The 17,349-nt window shown below is 40.8% G+C and overlaps 1 protein-coding gene across 3 annotated transcripts in view; it reads left to right on the top strand.

Moving 5' to 3' along the window:
• Positions 1-2,865: 2,865 nt before the first annotated feature.
• Positions 2,866-17,349, top strand: part of PTCHD4 (patched domain containing 4) — a gene marked incomplete at both ends in the record, with an annotated part of 153,711 nt that continues 139,227 nt past the window's right edge. The window contains 2 exons of one of the 3 annotated variants that reach the window (XM_081246237.1): positions 2,866-3,196; positions 3,521-4,106. In XM_081246237.1, the coding sequence (XP_081102363.1) occupies positions 3,192-3,196; positions 3,521-4,106 (591 nt within the window). Of the gene's footprint in view, positions 3,197-3,506; positions 4,107-17,349 lie in introns of those variants that run through there. The other 2 variants (XM_081246238.1, XM_081246236.1) reach the window with 2 other exon arrangements.

The following is a 17,349-nucleotide window of genomic DNA, read 5'->3' as shown; positions in this document are numbered from 1 at the left end:
GTAATGAAAGGGGCACTTTACCTCTGTTCTTCCCCCCCAAAACTTCTTACCCCAATCTAATCATGAGAAAAACATCATACAATTCCCAGTTGAGGGACATTTTACAAAGTATCTGACCAGCGTTCCTCAAATCTGTCAAGGTCATCAAAAACAAGGAAAATCTGAGAAGTGTCACAGCCAAGAGGATCCTAAGGAGATAGGATGACTAAATGCAATGTGGTGTCCTGAATGGGATCCTGGAACAAAAAATGATGTTAGTAAAAACTCAGGAAATCTGAATAAAGTATGGACTTCAGTTAATAATAATGTATCAATACTGGTTCATGAATCGTCATGGAAAGTACCATACTAATGTGAGATATTGATAATAGGGAACTTGGTGTGAGGTATAAGGGCCCTCTGTGTGCTATCTTCACAATTTTTCCAAAACCTAAACTGTTCTAAAATTTAGAAGTTGTTTTCTTTCAAAGAATTACCTGTAATCCTATCATCTTGCAATAAACAGGCATTTTAATGCAGATTTAATCTTTTTTTCTATGGGTCTATTTTTCAAAGTGGTTTCACACTGTACATACTTTTTTCAATTAACATTTAGTGAACGTATTTTCATGTCATTATAATCTTACAACAATGTATATATACATCTTAGGGATGTATCATAAATTATTTAGTCAGTTATCTATTGGTATGTTTATTCTTCTCTAATCCTATTGAATGTATTGGGGAAGGACATGTGGGAAATGGAGAGAGTACGAAGAGAGGAAACAATTCTGACTTCTTTGTTCCTTGTGAGAAAGAGAGGGATGAGGCCAATCCAGAGCTGCCAGGGAAAATGCATTGGGCCCAGAAACAAGAGACCGAGACCAGACACTGGTGTCAGCTCTGCAAATGACTCTGACAGTAGCCTTGAAGTAACGTAATCTACAGTTCTTTATCTACAAAATGTTTTTATCTATACGATGGGCTAGATAACTTGCTCGACACCATCCATTCCTAAAATCTATTCTTCCATATTTTGCAAAACGACTATTTCTTAGAAAATTTCGTGTAGCTGATATGGCCAAATATACTTCATATAATGAAGAGGATGTAGAAAATGGATGACAGACACATTTCCTCTTTGGTGTGTAGCCAAAAACAATTTCCCATCACGTGGCACTAACGGCACACATTACATGAAGTGACAGTTGGAGGCAAAGGGGACTCTTCCTGGTGAAGGAGGGGGAGAGAACTGGTCCATGAATGTTGTGAGAACAGATAGGAAACTCTGTCTAACAACAGAATGATTTCTAGACAGATCAGTGAGTTTTCAGATGTGAGAATTTTGCAGCTTGGGGCTGGATAGAGAACCATCGGGGATATTACAGAAGGTATTTCTGCCCTGGGTAGGAACTCAAGCTGAATGGTCACCCAAAACACTTTCCATTTTAAAAGGCTGAGATTTCTCTTTAATTTTATGAACAACACCACCTTTAGCACTGACCCTGTTTCTGAGCTCTCTGCTGTCTCATTGGTCTCTTAACTGAAGAACTGAACCATTAGCAAAAATAAAGGCATCAGTTAAGCGGATAAGTCCTTTGGCTTGTTTGTATGCATTGATGGGTACATCTCTAAGCCTCTCATGAAGGACGGGCCCTTTCAGTGTGATTAAGAGAGTGTGAGCGGAATCGTCTCTTGAAGCTCAATCTTCTCTATTAGGGCAAATACAGAAACAACAGAAACTTCGGAAAGCACATCTCCTGTTCACAATCAAACTTTAGAATTTGGCCTCAAAATTCCTTCATGTTCTTTTTGGAACGTGATTTTGTGAGAGCCCCAATAGGTAGAAAATAACAATACACACACTTATTAATAGTAAAGTTTTTGAAATTGATCTGATTTGCAGGTAACGGTTCTTCACCTTCACACTGTTGGGTATGGAGGGAGGAACTGCACCTGGTGGGAGTTTTCTTTCCCATGTGGTGAAGGTGACTCTGTTTCATACATTAGTTGACTCCAATGTGTTTCCCCCTACCTATCTCGCCTTCTTTATTCAAAGATTTTGTCATGGGTGTCCCCAGACGTTTGTTTCTGGAGTTCCACTCCCACGAGAAAATGGAGGTTCTCAGGGATGAGGGGTGGAAGGGAAAATGGGGGAAGGAGATTGAAACAAGCCTTAAGAACTTTTGGTTCTAAACTTCAAAAGTACAGAAAGTAAATGTAATATTTTATGAGAAACCACATATTGTCTGTGGATCTTCACTTCCAACACACACACACACACACACACACACACACACACACACACACACACCCCTAAGCCACAGGCGACTGCTATTGGCAAATGCCTCTTCTCCAATCGGTTCTAAACTTCAAAAGTACAGAAAGTAAATGTAATATTTTATGAGAAACCACATATTGTCTGTGGATCTTCACTTCCAACACACACACACACACACACACACACACACACACACACACACCCTAAGCCACAGGCGACTGCTATTGGCAAATGCCTCTTCTCCAATCACCAGAGCAAGGAAGGATCCCTAGAGCCCAACGCACCGCCAATAGTTGGGGTCTCTGGCAGCCTCGGCTGCAGTCGCCCAGTCTGGGGAATGACAGCGTGGAAGGCGCTGCTAGGAAATCCTTTGCATGCTTTGTGGTATGTTAAAAATGCAGCATCATCCTCTCTGCTCCTTTTCTTGGGCCGACAAGCCGAATTCGAGAGCACAGGGAATCCGGAAAGGCGAAAAGGCTGCCTCCGCCAAAAGCCCTCGAGTCCCTCCCTCCACGCCCCCCACCCCAGCCCCCCACCCCTAACCCCCTTCTTAGGCTCTAATCGCCACCGCTCCAATGGGCCAGCGGCGCCTTCATCATCTCCTCTCCCATTCACTCCAGCGGGGAGAGAAGAGGGAAAACAAAACTCTAAAAATAACTGTCAGCCTCTTTAAAAAGGAAAAGCTTAGCTGCCGTCCCCCCTGCATCCCCCGTTCCCTCCCTTCTCTTCTCCCTCTTCCCGCTCCCCCCTCGTGGGGCACATGTCTGCTTCTTACAACACCGAGCCACATGGTTCCAGTTAGGCGCCGAACCCCACCAGGACGGAGAGGAAATCCACATCTGTGGGACGCTCCGCACGGAACCACCTCCAGCGAGGGAGGCCGTGGGACTGCAGCACCGGGATGAAGGGCTAGACCGCGGGATCGCTGCTCATGCGGTGAGAGGGGACGCGGGAGGCGGACGGGGCGTGGGGAGGCCGGGGAGGGGTGGGCCAGAGGGCCCCCGCAGCGCCCGCCGCCCGCCCCCGCGCACTGTGGGTACCTGCCCGCCCTGCTGCAACTTGCTGCAGTGTTTGAAAGAGTAGTAGGAGCGCATGGAGGTGGGGCCGGGGAAAGACCGGGTGGACTAGTGAGGGGTGAGCGCGGAGGGGGCGGGAAGGCGGTGGCGGCGGCGGTGGAGCGAGGGGCAGACCCGGAGCGGGTGGGACGGGGGAGAGGCGGGGGTAGCCCGGCGCTTACACATGTCACATGTGCTTTTTAAGACGGCCGGGAGCGCCTGCGAGCTGGATTTGGTGGAGGATGCTGCGGCAGGTGCTTCGCAGAGGGCTCCAGTCGTTCTGCCACAGGCTGGGCTCGTGCGTGAGCCGGCACCCGGTCTTTTTCCTCACCGTGCCCGCAGTCCTGACCATCACCTTCGGCCTCGGCGCGCTCAACCGCTTCCAGCCCGAGGGCGACCTGGAGCGCCTGGTCGCTCCCAGCCACAGCCTGGCCAAGATCGAGCGCAGCCTGGCCAGCAGCCTTTTCCCCCTGGACCAGTCCAAAAGCCAGCTCTATTCGGACTTACACACCCCCGGGAGGTATGGCAGGGTGATCCTCCTCTCCCCACCCGGGGACAATATTTTGCTCCAGGCTGAGGGGATCCTGCAGACCCACCGAGCCGTGCTGGAAATGAAGGTGAACCACAAGGGCTATAATTATACTTTTTCCCATCTGTGTGTGTTGAGAAATCAGGATAAGAAATGCGTGCTGGATGATATTATTTCAGTGCTAGAGGATCTCAGGCAGGCTGCCGTCTCCAATAAGACAACAGCCAGGGTGCAAGTGAGGTATCCCAGCACTAAATTAAAGGTACGCTCCTCCTGCATGCTTCTGCCAGTTAAAGAGGCAGCACTTCATTTCTTGCCCTAAACAAGCAGAGAAAATGCAGAGGTCTCATCCTTAAGACTCAGAAGCTGATGCTTCTTTCATTTTGGGGGGGCGGGGGGAACGATGGGCAACTGAGTGAAGAAAACAGGCAATAAATGGCATGACTAGATATTAAGAAATTCAAAGTCAAACAAAACAAATGCCAAAAAGGAAAAAAAAAGAAAAAAAAGTTGTTTCTGAGACCCTGCAATTACATCTTTGTTCAGGGTTAATAAATCAGTGAATGGAAGGGGGAGGGGGAATCCTGAACAATTTGGGGGATTTCTTTTCATTATGGGGCTCGATGTATTTCTTATTACTGATTACACATCCACCTGGTGCCATATCCACCTATTTACATCTTCAACCTGGCTTGATTTTGACATGTAGGGAGTTTGTGCTTCACTACCCTGTGAGTGTGTGTCTGAAAGCAGTGGGTATGAATGGGGTAAGGATTCCAGGAATTATGTGTATGTGTGTTCGCACAGCAAAAGCAGCAGAAATTTTCTATGTGTGAAAATAGAGATGTGCGGCTAACTGATGTACTAGTTAACTGAGTCCTGTTATCTTCCTTACACACACACACACACACACACTCACACACACACACACACACACACAATCCAAACCAGAACAAGATTATTATAACAGCCCAATAGCAAAAGAAAGAAATCCACAGTCAGCAAAAGTTGCCGTGAATGATAATTTCGGCATTAAATAGATGTTACTGTTTAAACTCTCAATTTAGATTTTGTTGCTCAGATGAGATTTCTAAACTCATTCCACACTGTCAGGTTTGAGCTGCTGCAGGCAATGAGGCATGCAGTCTCCAGGTGACTGAAGTTTCAGGGACAAATGTGACTTCCAAAAGAGTCACTGCACCATTTGTATGCTTGACCCTGTGCATGCTCACAGGCTGCACAGCCAAGAATTCCCGAGACAGGTGTTTCCCAAGAAGAAGGAATTTTCTTCCTTCTAATGTGTGTGAGGATGTGTGTGTGCTTCTGGGGAGATCATGGAATAGGAGGGACCCCAGTTTCAATGAATGGGTGGCCAAACATAGAAAATTGCTAATATTTCTATTTATTTATTTGATACAGCATCTGTACACAATTTTAAAAATACGTTTCTCAGGATTTTTGAGATAAAAAGGCTATTTTTCCTGAATTGAAGGAGGATTTAATGCACTAAGAGACTAAGAATTCCTCAGGAAATCCCATGACCTGCTTCCTTTTAACATACTGTCCTTGTTTAAATGTATCCAGAGGCTGACAGGGTTTCAGCCTCTTGTTCAGAGGAGCAGTCCCTTGGGGTTTAGTGAAACTAGACAGATGATTCATCAGCTTGCAATCTAGGTAAGGGCTTGCCTGCCTCACACTTATTGAAAGGAGCATGATGAATGTATGTGGTTGGGTTGCATGCATTCCATTTCCTGAATCCTTTGCCATCAACATTATTGCTTGCTCAAGAAAAGGATGCAGTGAAAAGGTGATCTTCTTCGCCTACAGTCTTTTAACTGAGTCCTGTGCTAAACATCTGGTGTAAAGAAAGATTTTGAAACTGTGACATATTTAAACTTCAGTTTGTTTTCCCTATTGAAGCAAGTTTGCAGTTTATTAATATGCAGTCTTAGTTAAGTCCCTTATTTCCTTGAGTCAGCAGTACTCTCCAGGTGTAAGGGCTTTGTCCAGTCAACCACTGTGGGCATTTTGTTTATCCAGCAATATCATTATGACATTTACGATACAAACCCCTGAGGTCTCTAATTCACTCCTTTAATAATGATTGGTTGTGTTCCTATGATTTACTGGGTGCTCTTCTAGGCACACACAGTCTGGAGCAAGAAAAGCAAGGTTCTTACCCTAATGGGGCTTAATTGTAGAAGTCAGGGTCCTCACCCTGAGTTACCTACAAGCAGGGACTCTGCAATCTTTGGGTCCACTAGGCTAGGCCTATAATAGGTGCTCTGTCTAAACTTTCTGGCTGATTGGTTGGTTGATCAGCATCTTGATCGGAGTCAGTGGATAATCAAAGAATGGAGTAATTGATTACAAAGGGCCATGTAGTACTAGTGGAATTATTCTACTAACCATAACAAGAACAGGAGAATTATACACTGGCTCTCTAATCTGTAAAGCCCTTCTTCTGCTACATTCTAATATCAATGTCTCCTCAAATGCATTGGCTTGACTCTCTTTTCATGCTGTCAGTGGGGTCCTTAAGCTATTTTTGGGTAAATGAATTCTTTGGTAATCTTCTGAGAGTAATGGTCCCTCTCAAGCATCCAGATATAATATCACACATGCTAATGTAATATAAAATATAATTGGTGGAATTCCAGGGATACCTAGAATCCTCTCAAAGAGTCTGCAAGGCCTTTCAGGTGAAGAACTCCCTGGCACAAAGCAAAGTGAGATGGGCTTTTGTTTTGATCATATGTGATCTGGAAATGATTTTAATTCATGTGTGACAGTGATACTCAAAGAGTGTCCCTAGAATGCTGACCCACAATAAAGTTTGAGAACTTCTGTTGTATGAGATTTGAGAGAAATTTTTAAATACACAGTTTTTGGCCTTCTAATTAATGCTGCTTTCCTCTGTCATACTTGGGTCACGGATCTTCCCAACTCAGGCCACTGTGGAAAATTTTAGTGCTGGATAATGCTGTTGGTGGGCAGAGAATCAATAGTTAAGGAAAAATGCAAAATAAATGGCAGGGGCTGGACAGTGTGAGTAGGAATTGGCAATCTCTTGACATAAAAGAAGCAGTAGGTCAGAGCCTGGAGGTAGTCTGAAGATGTATAAACACTGATTGACAGAAAGGAGCAGCCAGAAATCTTAGTTATGACGATTGGAAGGGCATCTTCCAAATATTATTAAGACACCCAAGTGGTTCTGAGCACAGAAAGGTTTAGAACTTCTGATAAACATGGTTATCTTGACAAGTTGATTCAGATAAGCAGGGACACAAAAAGTTGCTGGTATGGAATTTCAAAGAGAGGCTCAGATAAAGCTGATATGAAAAAAAGGAGCAGTCAGCTTAGAATACTACAGAAGAAATGAGACATACACACATTTTCAAAAGCTGCATAGAAAAGACACCAGAATCTGAAATTCCTACCCCCAAATAATATGAACTCTACAATTGTGCCTGTCATTATAATCTTTACGTTACTATACCCCTGAGTAAGCACAAAGGTCAAGTCTTACATTCCTTCTGTACTATTCACAACCTCCCACCCCAACCTTGTCCAGTTCTATGCAGACAGTATTTTTACATCACTGGTCGGTCTGTTGATAAATTTGTTCATTTATACTGTAACATTGCAAAGTTATCATCACTTTTCAAATTCTGTGATGTGCTTTTACTTTAAAGGTATTCTCTACACTCTCCAGATTTCTGTAAATTTTTTGACCCTGGTAATTCGGGGACCATTTTTTCTACTTATTTAAGCATACACATTGTATAAGTCAATACAATGCAGCCAGACTGAATTTTGGAATTAAACACCATAACATATTGTTGGAACCAGTCTCTTGATTAAAATGAGACAGGCACTCAAAATCCTTAATCAAGGACTGCTCTGGACTCCAAGAAATATTGTCATTGTAACTCAGGGGGCTCAAGTGGTTACAGGCAATATTTCCCTGCTTAGGTAGGCCATGATAACCTCACTTTTCCATCTGCTAGTTCCAAGAAAGTAACAGTTTCCGTATGTCCCTAGTTCTTAATTTTTACCACTGAAAAAGGCCAAGTAAAGAAGAAACAGAGAAATGTGGTTCATGGCAAATGGTGAGAAACAAATGAAGCATATTTGCTTCCCCTGCAGCCTGTCCTCCCCATTAAATTCCATTAATACACACCTCTAAACAGATGTTTAAATGAAGTGTATGTGCTGCAACGTACCACATTTAAGAAGAGGAACAAAGATAGATTTTCCTGCTTCTTAAAAGAGTGTTTCTGGGCTTCCCTGGTGGCACAGTGGTTGAGAGTCCGCCTGCCGATGCAGGGGACGTGGGTTCGTGCCCCGGTCCGGGAGGATCCCACGTGCTGCGGAGCGGCTAGGCTCGTGAGCCGTGGCCGCTGGGCCTGTGCGTGCAGAGCCTGTGCTCTGCAACAGGAGAAGCCACAACAGTGAGAGGCCCGCGTACCACAAAAAAAAAAAAAAAAGAGTGTTTCTTTGGGCACATTTTGAGTACATCTTCTTCATTTGGAGGCTGTTGCCATTAATTATTTAGTTCCAATCTCAATGGGAGAGCAACTTAAGTCAACATGGAAAGTAAAGACCAACATTACTTTCAGAGATTTCCAGGAAAAGTTATTCCATAGACTTCTTTCCCTAATTCATTCTAAAACCTCAAAAGACAGCTGTGTCAAGGTCTTCTCTTATATTTAGATTAAAGTTTACATTCCTGATTCTCTCTCTTAATAAGGGAAAAAAATTGCTACCTTATTGAATGTTCAGTTTGTGTCCCAACCAATGTGGTGTTTTATACATAGCATGTCATTTTTACAAGCTTGTGAATCGGGAAGAATATTTTTATTCCCCTTCTATAAGTTGGGAACCTAAACCTAAAGACCAGGAGGTCAAGTGACTTCTAAGAGGTCCCCAAGGTAGTATATGTTGGAAGTGGGATTTAAATCCAGGTCTGTCTGGCACTGAAGTTTATATTCTTAACCACGGTACTAGATCAGGTCCCTGTACACCGTGCACTATTCTCTGCGACAACAGCCCTTTGTGTTAAGGAAGAATTAGGGCCATAATTCCCGAGCCATCTCAAATCCCTGCTGAAACCACTGCTGCTCTTTTACACCAGTCCCCTTGCTCACTCAAGAGACCGGCCCAGATGAAGGTGCAGTGAAGCTTCACTTCCCTTATTCACCCACAAGGGAGTAAAGCTTCCAGTTTGGGCAAACTCCTACCATCTGACGATCATGGAACTTGCCACAAAGAGTTTAATAAATTCCTCACTGGCACATGATTTCACCTTTAATATTATTGCACATCAACTCAGAACAAATTAAGGTGAGACTCCAGGATCAACTGAGTGTGGGAAGCCTGTCAGGTGACCCACGGTTCTGAGCCAGGGGCTTATGTGCCAGACAGGCTTGAGTACTTCTGTCTTAAATTGGCATCAGGAAGAAAGAATGGATGAGATAGCGTGGGATAATACAATGCAGACTAAATTGAGAAATATTCAGGAGACCTGAGTTCTGACCCCAGTTCTGTAAAGACCAGTTGTGTGAGCTCAGATAAGTCCCATCTCCAATGTGGGCTTCAAGCTCTAGGATTCTTCTGTGACATTAAGGAAATGCTCATCCTTATCATCTGTAGTTGGGCCTGTCACCTGGTTGAGCTTAAAGCTGATTACTGTCGTTCAGTATTTTCCAAAAATGTTGAAATTAAATCTAACCATCTCTTTAAGAAAAAAAATGAGCAACGTTTTTTTCTCAAGCCCCTTTACAGTTATTTTACAATAGTAGCAACATTAAGCCCTCATTAGCCTAATCATCTTAATATTATATGAGAACACAAGGTATAGGAACTAGACATAGGCACAAGGGTATTTGGGGAAAATGAAACATAAAATTAGAGTGGAGTGTATTTTTAAAGTGGCTTTGCAATCCATCCCTTTCTCAGACAGGATTATTATGGCACAGCCATTCATTGAAATCAAGGCTCATTCTCTGGAATTCAGGGGAATTCAGGGCCTCTGAAAGGTACCTGATGAGCAGCACTTAGAATGAATGGGTCTGTTTAGTTACAGGATTTGTGTCGGAACAGCCGATGTTTCCCCTTCAGAGCTCCCCTCCCTACAAGGAGAGGCTTTGTCTGTGCCACTCTTACTTCCCCCTTCTGTCTCAAAGGCTGAAGGCAGAGGATGGCTCAGGTTCTGGAAGACAGAGACATGTTTAAAGGGTTCTTATAGACAGAAACATGTTTAAAGGGTTATAGACAGAAACATGTTTAAAGGGTTCCTACCCAGCCGAGACATGTAAACAGTAAGAGCTAATTCATTCTATGCCACAGTGGCCCTTAGACCAAGAGCATCCCCATTGCCTAGGAACTTGCTAGAAATGCACATTCTTGGACCTCAATCCAGATCTACTGAAACTAGGGGTTAGGTCCCACAAGCCCTCCAGGTGCTTCTGACTCCTGCAGATGTATGAGAATCTCTGTTCTGCAGTAGAGTTCTTCAGTCTTGGCTGAGTGTACGAATCATGAGAGGAGCTTTAAAAATACTGATGTGTGGATCTCATCTCCAGAGGTTCTGACTCAGTCAGGAGGTGGCATGGACACTGAAATTTTTTAAATCTCCTCTGATGAGTATAATGGATTATCAAGGTTGAAGACCAAGGTCTCCTTTTCAAATTTCTTCTTCGTTTCTTCCTCACTGTCTCTCCCTTGGGCTTTCATTACCTCTTACCTATTTTATCTAGGCAATAATCTAATCTCTCTCACATAATTTCTCACACTTGGAACCTAGCCTGTATAACAAGATCATCTGCATCTCTTGATTACATTTTCCTCTGACCAGATCCTGCTAGAGTTTCCCATTGCCTGGAGAAGACATTATCAACTCCTGACCATAGCCATTGAGAACTTTTCTTGACCAGGGCTCCAACTTTACTTGAAGTTTCAGATTGCAGTACATCTTATGCTGCAACCAAACCGAAGCAAACCCACCCCCAACCTTCCTGTTTTCTTACCTTCATTCATACTGTTCCTTTTGCTTGGAATTTCTTTCACACTGTCAAATGCACATCTCTTAAAAGTTGCTTTTTCCATGGAGCTTCTCTAAGTGCTTCCAAAGGTAGAAAGCACTTTTATGCACTTTAGAGGTACTTTGAAGGCAGTTCCCTCAATCACAGTCTAACTTGTATTATAGACTTTTAGCAAGTCTGCTAAAATATAACTGTATGTGCCTAATGAACCTAGTAGGGCTGGTAGCTTTCACTACATACATTGATTTGTCTGTGTGGAGCCAGCCAGTACAGGGGAGGTTGTGGAACAAGCCCTTGGGGGAAATTGCAAGGGGACAGGAAAAAAGCCCATCCCAACCAGCCTGCTGTTCCAAGGCTGTGCTTGAACCCTAAAGAAAGATGGCCACAGAAAGACACTGAAAGCTGTTTCTGTGAGTGGTCCTGAGATACAAGTGCCACAAGAAGGATTGCCTTTGGGCTTAGGAAACAAAGGGCCACGAGAAGAGGGAGAGAGAGAGAGAGAGAGAGAGATTCTTTCCCCCACCTATACACAGCACGCATGTGACTTCAGCTCGGGAAAGCCTGCAGAGAGGCAGCTCGAACACCTGGTAGGATTACCAGATTTAGCAAATAAAAATACAGGACACCCGGTTAAATTTGAATTTTGGGTAAACAAAAAAAATTTTTTTTAGTATAAGTATGTTCTAAATATTGCATTCTTTGCTTATCTGAAATTCAGATTTAACTGGGCATCCTGTATTTTATCTGGCAACGTAGCATGATGGGAATTCAAAGAACCACATCCGAAGACCCAAGCACAGACTTCAGAATGTCAGGGGACCAGCACCAGTTCTAACTCACAAGAGTGGCCATTAGCCAGGGGGCCAAAGAGGCAGACCGTAAAGGCCAATTTGGGAAATAATAAAGACATTCTAAAGACTCTAGGAAATGCATGGGTAAAAGTTTTCAGAGGCCAGAATTTCTGTCTTATTCAAGTGGAGATTCCAGCAAATGAAATGTAAGTTCCTCTTGATACGACCTCCTATGGATACTCTGGCCTTAGGAAGCCGAAGTTACATTAATTGTTTTAATAGTTCCAAATGTTTATTTGCTAGTGAAATGAAAGACTGCACTGGATAAATGTTTCATTTAGAAGATTCTTTTGTTTTATATTTTATCTATGAAAAATATTTATACATAAATAGAAATGTAATTAAAGAAAGTAAGTAAGATAAGTCCTGGGGATACAATGTACAGCATAATGACTGTAGTTAACAATGCTGTATTGTATATTTGAAGGCTGCTGAAAGAGGGATGTTAATTAAACTTATCACGGTAATTATTTGCAATATACATATATATCAAATCCTTATGTTGTACACCTAAAACTAATACATTGTGATAAGTCAATTCTATTTCAATTTTTAAAAATTGAAAAAAGAGAAACTGACCACATTAGCCAGAACCATATCTATATTAAAACAGCAGTTTATCATAAGTAAAATAATTTAGGTCAATACTATAGTTTGAGAAGAAATTTTTTACTATACAAAAAAAAGTGTCCATCAGTTACTCAAGTTTGAGAATCATTAGATTGGAGAGAGGGATATTTATTTAGTTACCCATGCTAAATGTAGTAGGACTGAGAGCATCATAAGCAAAAATACTAGAGGTCATAAAATGTAAAGTAAAAGATTTTATCATTTCTATTCATGTCATGGTAGAGAGAGAAATTAATTTCTTAAAACAAAGGGAATTGGCTAAAGAAGTGAAGAAGAACAGAAGTCCTACTTCAGGAAGGAAGGAAGAGAGGGAGGAAATAGATGATGTGGCAGATTAGTGAAAATTTGTAGGATGAGAATATTAGCAAGCCAAAAGCTAAACCCGTAGACAGGATTGGTTACCCTTTCCATGTATGAAATGTGGCATTAAAATCAAAGATGAAGCATGCTCTTAAACGTTTGTGCAAAAGCATAATAAGTATATGGGCTATTTAGAACCCATCTTATTTTCCTTCAAGATTATAAAGCTTTTTAAAAAATAATAGATATGTTTTTATTAGGCTTTTATCCTGCTCTCCTGACATGTGTTCCACTCAGAAAAATAGCAGTCTTTTAAAAAGCATCACTTGAACAGAACTGCTAAAATTACCCTCAAAAATAATTCTAAATATTGGTAGCCAGTCACCCATCACTGGCTGGTTTGTAATTTACCTGCAAGACACCTTTTATTTGTAAACTGAGGAATCACCTTTCCTGTGTATATTATAATCAGTATTTTTTTGTAAATTTATATAACTTGTACATGCATATATGTACACATATTCTTTTTTTTTCTCCTGTTCATATTTCTAGTTTAAAAGAAATGTGAGAAAAGTCTAGCTTGTCATTTCTCCCTCCCCAGGATCCAGGTCTTCCTGCACAATGCAATTTGGGGAATGATTTCTCTAGGGCAAATTCCTGGGGTGGGTGATGCAAAGCCTGAGTAATGGAGCATGAGGTCAGGGCCAGTGGATCACCACGAAGTGCGCCTGGAGACAGGAACCCTGCTAAGCTCCCAGGGAGGAGTGAGAAGCTCAGGGGCTGCACTAGTTTAATGACCCCTTTTCGTAGTTGGGCATATCTCTCTAAGGGAATAGCACACAAAACTGGTACTAGCTGCTTGACTCTTATTATCAGTACATTCTTTTCAACCATTGTTACCCTGGGGATTATTTTTAAGGAATTGGATCCTTTCTAGGCTTTTAGACACTTTTTATTAACTAATCACATGTTATCAGTGTGTCTCTTGCTAAACAATGTTCACTTATGTTTTTAGTTAATTTATCCGAGAAAGTTGTTTATAAACTGATGTTATCCTACTAGTCTTCTTCCTGATAGAAGCATGTTTTGGTGATTGATAACTAAATTGACATAAGATTTTTACTTCCCTTCTTTCCCTCAGCTCTGAACCCTGAAGTTATTGATGATGTTAAAGTTATAAGCATTGACAATGTGGCCCGTTTAGCCTAAAGCAACAGATGTTTTTTTACTGAGGTAGGCCCTAGTTTTTAATGGGCTGAGATAGGGGAGCCTCTTATTGATTGAGCCCCTCTTTTAAAATTATAAAATAATGATGAAGAGGGTAGTGAAAAAGAAATAGACAAATCTATGTTTGAATCTAATTTTATCATTTGTTAGATGTATGACCTTAGACATGTTATTTAACGTCTTTGCCCCTCAGTTTTTCTATGTTAAAAAAAGCATTATTAATATTTTTTACGTTACATTAAAAGTATTATTAATATCCACTCTACAGTTTTTTAAACTTTCAGGCACTTAGTGGTTTCTTAATAAATTGTAACAATTTTTTATCTAAATCCAACATCATAACAACACCAAGTGAAAAATCACTCACAATCCCACTCACCAATTCTATAAACAATTTATTTCCAGTCTTTAACTATAAAGTACACAGTTGTTATATAGAGTGCATGTCTTTTTTGATCCGATTTATTTTCATTTTTTATAAGAATTTAAATAATTATTTTTTGGTAGCTCAGAAGTCTGGCAAGTGACTGTGGCATAATTTACTTAATTGTTCATTTATTGTTATCTTGAGAGTAGATCTAGAACAGTGTTTTTGGAGCTGATTTCCACAATCCTTAACAGACAAATGGAAAATATTCTGGCTTATCAACAGAAGCTGAAGTAAAAGGGCATTTTCTTATGTGATTTAAAATGTCATTTTCATAAGTATATGAACTTATGAAAGCAAGATACAAATATAGGTCAACAAGTTCCAGGGGAGCAGGTGTCCCAAGAAAAACCTTGGATAGAAATTAGAAGGACCTGATTTATTTATAGATCAACTCCAAAATGCTGTAAATTGCGTTGTTAAGGACCACATCCAAGAGTAAGCTTCTAAGGGTACCTTGTGGCTTATCCTATTACAAAGTAATTTTTACTGCTTTTCACCTGGTATAGTTCCATGATTCTCAAAAGGAACACTTCAGGAACTTTCCAATTATATGATGCCTGGTCCCTCCCCAGACCAACTGAATCAGAAGCTCTGGAGAAAGGGCCTGAGAATTGGTATTTTCTTAAGCTCTTTGTATGATTCCAGTGAATAACCAGATTGAGAAACACTGAGGGACCTTAGACCAGGAAAACGATCCCCCCATCCTACCGAGCTCCTTTGCAGATTCATAGGATGAGAGGACAAGGGAATAATACCACTTCCTTGGAACCTCCACTTCAAGGCTTAGTCTGAGGTCTCAGAGAGCATTTGCCGTGATATAAGCAATCACAGTACCACTTCCCTGCCAGGTAAGCTGCCTCCATAGGAGCTCTGTAGCTAAAATAAACAACTTCGTTCTCTCCTGTAATTCCCTAATCTGATATTGATTGGCCAGAAATATGATGTCTTACTCAATTTGCTCGGCTCCAAAGATGTCCTGGATTGCCAGTCATTGGGAAAATATACCCCTTGACACCTTAAAAGGGATCCTTTCTTAATACCTTTCTGCCAGGAGATTAATAAGAAAACCTGTAGGCACATGGTAAATATTTATTATTATGGTGATAGGGCCAAAGGTAATAAATCTTGATAGCTCAAAGACGTATAATACTAGGACTTGAAATAGACTTTCAGTTCTTATTAAGTTGTTATTAGCTCCTTGATTTCCATCAAGATAACCTAAATTCCTTCATATCCTGAGATGGTCTGTGTTTACTACTTTGTAACCATTCATTAATACTATTCATTGTTAGCCCATTCCTTCGATAAGCATGTAGTAGGTGATAAAGAAATATCTGTTGAATGAATGAAGGATCAAATGAATTAACTATTTGGCTTTTTCATGGTCCCATATTGAGTTTTAAAAGCATCATATTAAAGAATTTCAAAATACTCCCAGTCTTAGCTTAGCCAAAATGTACTTACTCTTCAGCCAGATCCCATGCCTTCTATCTTTTCATCAGTGAAAATAATATTATACTTTGCTACATAAATGAGTTCTGGGAAGGCTAACTACCTCTAGCTTTAACAAGCTTGAGACATTCTAACTGATTCACAAACAGATCCTGGAGTCCCCAGATCAGTGTGGCAACTCCATTCATATTAAAACTGTATTAACACAATGTCTAATTAAAGGAAAAGTATGTTCATTAAAGTGCAATGAATATTTAAAATAGTTCCAACTATATAGGAGCCATAACAATCTAGTGCCCTTCTTGGGTCAGTAGAAAGCTTTCCATTAGCATCCCAGTGGGTTTGCAAATATTATACTCCCTCCCTTATTATTTTTAAATGGCAGTTACAAATCACTTGATACAGTGAGGTGAAAGGATGTTTTCCTAGTCAATGTGAATGATGTGGTGTGCACTACTGGCCACCAGTAACAGGAAATTTTACATTACAAAAAGAAAGCCAAACATTTGGTACCCCACTATCACCTTTATATTAAATATTTTATCTTTAGCAAAAAGTAAAAGCATTTCACAGAGTTGAATCCATACTCATATTTTGCAGAACCATATAAAATAAGGAATTGATTTTTCTTTTATTTACTGTTCTAAAAAAAGGATTAAGTAATTGTGACATGCCTTAAAGGAGTTTGACACAATCATCATATTATGTACATATATTTTTACAAGCCTTCGTTGAAAGATTTGGGAAGGTATCCAATCTACGTGTTTCAGAAAGCCCTGTTATATATAAATTGCTTCAATAAACTACTCACTATTTAATGTCTCCAGAAGAAAATTATTTCTCATATCTATTTAAAACATTTATTTCTATTCTTACTTCAGTAAAGAAGAAACCTGGTCTTTACTATCATTTTTGAACCATCTTCTACCTGTGACCTTGAAAATGGTTATTACATTCTCTTGTACTTCTCTTTGGCTGAATACTTTCTTACACATAGGCCTCATTCTCAACTACATACCCTTTTTGTTTTTAGCAAACTTTTAAGTTTTGGGAAATTGATGTCTCCTGAGTCTTAAACACCTATGTTGTGTTCAAAAGGTATACAAGTATCTTCCCTGCTCCAAATATTCTCCTCTCCATATTTGCCTTATCCCAATGAATAGCTTTTCTCAATAGAGAGGTATTCTATGCTTATATTGTTTCAGACACTGGGCTAGGCACTGGAGTTACAGAGATCAGTTATAGATCCTCTTTTCCAGAAACATACAGTCTAGTGAGGAAGGAGGACAAGTAAATGGAAAATTAGCAGTACAGCATGGTAACTTGAACCTTAAAGGTTAGTTCAAAATGATTCAGAGCACCAAATAATCCAGAATTGGTGCTACATCAGACTCAGCCTCCTCCAGGGTTCTATAATAAAAACAAATACTCTATATTGGTGGGAGAAGTCTTTCAGGGGTTCTTATTTCAGTTGATAACAAATGTTTTGTTTTTAAATGTATTCATTAAAATTGAGGTCAGTGGAGAGCTGCTCTCCATAAACAGGGAAATATTTTGCCATGAACAGTT

The sequence above is a fragment of the Mesoplodon bidens genome (genome assembly GCF_964165515.1).
Source record: "Mesoplodon bidens genome assembly, chromosome: 10".
NCBI classification, from domain to species: Eukaryota; Metazoa; Chordata; class Mammalia; order Artiodactyla; family Ziphiidae; genus Mesoplodon; species Mesoplodon bidens.
The sequence above is the reverse complement of the archived record's forward strand: the minus strand, read 5'-3'. Positions and strand labels throughout refer to the sequence as shown.